Source organism: Nicrophorus vespilloides, unplaced genomic scaffold (assembly GCF_001412225.1).
Source record: "Nicrophorus vespilloides isolate i.1.1-1 unplaced genomic scaffold, Nicve_v1.0, whole genome shotgun sequence".
Taxonomy (NCBI): domain Eukaryota; kingdom Metazoa; phylum Arthropoda; class Insecta; order Coleoptera; family Silphidae; genus Nicrophorus; species Nicrophorus vespilloides.
In genome coordinates this window covers 164,981-170,272 of record NW_017098500.1, presented here as the reverse complement: position 1 = coordinate 170,272, position 5,292 = coordinate 164,981, and the positions used below count along the sequence as shown (strand labels likewise).

The following is a 5,292-nucleotide window of genomic DNA, read 5'->3' as shown; positions in this document are numbered from 1 at the left end:
TCTAAAACTTTTTCGTGATAGACATTCGCAATAAACCTTGATGCCACTGTCCAAAAACATCAACGGAGAGCGACTTTCGACTGTCACAGCCTCTCAAACGGTAGTGCTTACCTTAGTGTGGCCATTCCAATGTCTAAATTTTCTTTTGACATTTCTTCTAAGTAAATTCGATCATTTTGTTTCTTTACTAATGTCAAAATTGGGAAATTTTTCACATCAGACAAGACGATATTTGGCAATTGGCTCCTTCGCTCTATCAAGCCTACTTTTTTTTTGAACATCGGTGAGATCTTGTCCTTTTTGGAACATGTAAGGCTTTACTTTGAGTTCGTTTTTGATTAATCGTTGCATAATTATTTTCGATATTGTCAGAAGAGTAGTCATTTGTCTTCCACTGTCGCGAATTTCATTCAATTTGAGCCTTAACCAGTTCTGCCACAGATGTAGTTTTTTTTTCGATCAACAAAATAGCATTTATTAATACTACTAGCTTCGTTATAACATGTTAAGGTTCGAGAGACAAAAGATTTATTCACATTGAGGTGTCCAAGGGCTCTGACTATAGCCACTTTTGGTTTTCCGCTCAAATATAGGACTATCAAACTATTGTGTTTGAATTCTATCACGGATATTTTTTTTCCCAAAAAACTGAGATGCAAATGCTTCCGCAGGCTTGTAAACAATAAAATCAGCTATCATTACGCAAAATACGGACACAACGTTGCCAGCGGTTCGAAAGTTATAGCACTGTATTTGGATTTTATAATTAATAATGTCTATCGTTACATGAATTCTGCTCGTTTTTTTTTAAAGATTTTAGATGTTGATGTTCTTTGGAGAATTCTACCCGTTCAATATTTGGGTCAGGACTTCATTTCTACAGAGAAGATGTGTAAGGAAATGGAATGGGGTATTTTGATGTTGTGGTTCTAATATATGCAGACGGGGGATGTCAGATGAATATGCGGCAGGTATCCACGGCGACGGCATGTGGGAGCGTCGCGACGCCTTCTCGACTAGTGTGTAAACCACTTGTTAGAAGGTCAGCATATCAGAGCGCCACTGACATCTCAATCTTAAAAAAATAATAACAGTCTGGCGCCCAGAAACAGCATTTTTATCAGAAATCATGAGAATAAAAAGTTTATATCCGGTCAAGACAACGTGAATAGAAATTTTATATCAATAATAAGTTAATTATATCTAATCTATTGTTTCATTTATAACGTATTCATTTGATTGAAAAGTTAATAAAACTAAATTTATTTCAATCCTTCAAACTTTCATTGTGTTTATATTTTCAATTTTGCTTTTCCTTTACTCGAACCGTAAAAGAAAAATCTTTATGCGGGTGCAACTATCTCGTCCGAAGATTTACGTTTTGTTTTACGGTTTCAGGGATAATCTGCAGATGGAATTTATCCACGTTGGAAGTGCGTCTTTATAGTCCCCAGGAAGCACTTGGCCCGACGCGTATACGTGAGAAAACAGCTTGCGTTTCATATCTTATCTCATTGCATTCGATTCCCTTGAAACCAATTAAATTCGCAAAAATGTACCGATCAATTTTTCCCAATTTCTCATTGCTATTTTGTCACGAGATTAATCGTATGAATATTTAGAAAAAAAATTGCAATTAATAATTGTTAATATTATGTAAATATTGCTCACGTATTTGTTGAAGGAAATGAATGTTGTATTAAAATTGCGATATACATATTTGCGATGTACATATTTGCTAAAATGATAATAATGATATGAATATGATAAATGATGCGACATTGCGCAAAAATCATTTGAAACAAGTCACGCGAAGTATATGGGTGAGAGAGCTCGATAATCCTATTAAACCAGAATGTTTGTAATTTCGGTGTTTGCTTTAAGATTGTTTGGAGATCGAGAGGGATCAAGTGACCCTGTGCATCCTGCTGGGCGCTGGCCAGTATGGACAGGTTTACAAGGGGATCTACACCGACTGCTTCGGGACAAACAGGATTATCGCTGTTAAAGTGGAGAAAACTGAGGAAAACAAAGAGGTCGAATGCAATGAAGCAGGTATGGACATATATTACAGTCAGTAAAGAGCACATTGTCAACAACAGAAAAATAAGAACATTTTATTAAAGTTTTTTTTATCGCAATTTCAATACAACATTCATTTCCTTCAACAAATACGTCAAAGATGTCAAGCGTTTAATTTGAAAAAATAGTCAAGTTTACTGAAATAGTAGAGTTTTTGTATGTTTTATGGCAATAGTGTATTGAAATGACTTCATATTGAGCATTGATTATACTGTGCTAATGATGAATACAATTACAGATGCTTTGAGGATGTTGCGACATGATTTCATAATAAATTTAATTGGCGTATGCAACGATCGATGCAATACAAGTCCGATGTTGATGATGGAATTCGCCGAGTATGGAGAATTGGGTGAATATTTGCAGATAAACCGTCCCTTCGTCGACACGGAAATGCTGCTCTACTACATGTGGCAGGTTTCCAGTGCTTTAACGTACATCCATTCTAAGGACTACGTGCACAGAGATATTGCAGTCAGGAACATCCTGGTGATGAACCCGAGACACGTTAAGTTGGCTGACTTCGGACTGGCCAGGAAACTGGAGAACAACATCTACATAGGAAAGTACTACAAGGTACCCATACGTTGGATGAGCCCAGAAAGCCTCAAATTGAATAGCTTCAGTACTGCAAGTGACATCTGGATGTTCGGTAAAGAATCTATTTTTGAAATACACTCAATTCTTCTTTATTTTTATACTGTATTAAAGCCCTCGATTATTGATATCTATAATCGAGTCATTATCATAGATTTAAACTACTTTATAAGTGAAATTATTATCTAGATAGAATTCTCAATATTGTATTGTTTTTGCAGGTGTATGCGTATGGGAAATGCTAATGTACGGAGCGAAACCCTACAATGGCATGTCGAACAATGAGGCTTTCGATTGCATATTAAGAGGAAACTTGTTGCACACACCTGAGTTTTGTCCGGAGGGTTTGGAGGAATTGATCCTGAATTGCTGGAACTATTGTCCCACTCGACGGCCCGATTCTCGAAAAATTGAAAACCAATTATGGTGAAGGATATTATTTCTTTTTTTTTTGACAATACTCATCTATTACAATTTGCAATTTCAGCAAGATAATTAACGAACATCTGAGCTCTGAAATCGATTCGGAAGATGAGATTACGCAGCCGAAACCGCCGAAAATGTCCATAAAAGGTACAAACATTTACAATTTATCCAATTTTAATTGACATTATAATCTATTACATCAAATATATACAGTAATACCTCGAATAGTGCGGCTTCAATCAGTCCGTACTAAAAATTTGATAATTATAATTCAAGAAAATAAAAATAATATTTACAATTTATCAAAATCCAAAATTATTATCTAATTGACATTTTAATCTATTACATCGAATATGTACGGTAATATCTCGGATAGTGCGGTTTCAATCAGTCCATTTACTACGATTTGAAAATTTTAATTCAAGAAAATAAAAACCAATTCTAAAAAAATAGTATATAAATGTTTGCTATTTCCCTTTATACAGTAAAGTCTCTTTGTGGAGTAAATTTCTGTTTCTCAATTAGTCTGGTTTAAAACCGCTCTGAACATTTGGGAACCAATTACCCGCACTTTGCGAGGTATTGATGTACATAGTTTATTTTGTTGTTGTCATTTCTCATAAACTTTTTTGTTATTAAATGTGTTGTTTTTCCCTTCATACAGTATAGTCTCTTTGTGGTGTTAATTTCTGTTTATCAATTAGTCCGGTTTAAAACAGTTCGGAATATTTGTGGAACCTATTACCCGCACTATGCGAGGTATTGCTATACATAGTTTATTTTGTTGTTGTCATTTTTCATAAACTTTTCTTTATTAAATGCATTGTTTTTTCCCTTTATACAGTAAAGTCTCTTTGTGGAGTTAATTTCTGTTTCTCGTTTAGTCCGGTTTAAAACAGCTCGGAATATTTGTGGAACCTATTACCCGCACTATGCGAGGTATTGCTATACATAGTTTATTTTGTTGTTATCATTTTTCATAAACTTTTCTTTATTGAATGCATTGTTTTTCCCTTCATACAGTATAGTCTCTTTGTGGAGTTAATTTCTGTTTCTCGATTAGTCCGGTTTAAAACAGTTCGGAATATTTGTGGAACTGATTGCCCGCACTATGCGAGGTATTGTGATACATAGTTTATTTTGTTGTTGTCATTTTTGATAACCTTTTTTTTTATTAAATGTATTCCAGATATTGCCAATCAAGTGATCATAAACAACAGGAATTCCAAATTCATCGAGGAAAACATTTTTTCTAATTACGATAACACGGTTTGGCTTTCATCGCCTTTGCAGAATGTAAGTTGATGCATTGATATAATTGAAGTATAATCGTATAATTTTATTAACTAAATTTATTGATTTTCATTTCTTATATTTCAAAAGTAATAACTAGATTATGTAATGTGTCTTTGATACAATGTGGACATAGCTTAGAATCAGTTTTACATTTCTTGTTGTTGTTTCAATTCAGAATTCTACCAACTCGTCTAATAACTACGTTGATCAATACGAGTATATGGATATACGGTCAAACCATGTGGTAAGTATTTCCATTTAATATTAAGTAAAATTAAAATTGTTAAATTTTGATGATTGAGTAACTTGTTTTTATTTGCTATATTTTAAAGCTGGATTACTCTTCGTATGATTATGACAGCAGCAATTACAATGACAATTTGAATTCGTTACTGGCGCAGCAGTTGCGTTCGAGCGAGGAAGACGCAGAATGGCTGAAACAGTGCGAGCAGAGTTTCGTAAGTATCCTGAAACATTCTCGTACATTTTCTTTTTCTTCCTTTTGTAAACATTAACTGTGATTTATATTTTTTTACATGGTGCCAGTCGTTTGTGTGAATTTAATATGGGACCAATCGATATAAAGATGAAACTCGGTGCCAACAAGTCTGTATATGTATATATATATTTTTTAGTTAGTTTCCTCTACGTCCTTCTCCACTATTAATGCGAATAAATGGCAAGGAAAATTTAAACCGAACTAGGCTTTAACCAAAACAGAAAAACACAGTTTGTTTTTCGGGTTTTTAATTTAATTAGCAAAAGCCATGTCGTTTAGCTTTGTATTTATTTTAATTATTTACTCAAAAGGAACTCATCAAAAAATTGTTAACATATAAAAATAAATAATATTATTTATATTTATTAATGCATCTTATGTCTTTATTAGTT

At 33.6% G+C, this 5,292-nt stretch overlaps 1 protein-coding gene across 1 annotated transcript; it reads left to right on the top strand.

The window, feature by feature from the left end:
• The first annotated feature begins 1,809 nt into the window (after window positions 1–1,809).
• LOC108562595 (focal adhesion kinase 1-like) lies at window positions 1,810–5,165 on the top strand. The gene is made up of 9 exons (XM_017920996.1): window positions 1,810–1,823; window positions 1,885–2,055; window positions 2,321–2,734; window positions 2,901–3,105; window positions 3,167–3,252; window positions 4,295–4,401; window positions 4,577–4,645; window positions 4,734–4,859; window positions 4,948–5,165. The coding sequence occupies exons 1-9, from the start codon at window positions 1,820–1,822 to the stop codon at window positions 4,957–4,959; spliced, it is 1,194 nt and encodes a 397-aa protein (XP_017776485.1). The 5' UTR covers window positions 1,810–1,819; the 3' UTR covers window positions 4,960–5,165.
• Window positions 5,166–5,292: the final 127 nt, after the last annotated feature.

Bases quoted from the DNA above. Each gene is read 5' to 3' on its own strand.
- LOC108562595 (XM_017920996.1), top strand. The intron at 4,402-4,576 runs GTAAGTTGATGC...GTTTCAATTCAG, and splicing joins TTTCATCGCCTTTGCAGAAT to AATTCTACCAACTCGTCTAA. The intron at 4,646-4,733 runs GTAAGTATTTCC...TATATTTTAAAG, and splicing joins ATATACGGTCAAACCATGTG to CTGGATTACTCTTCGTATGA.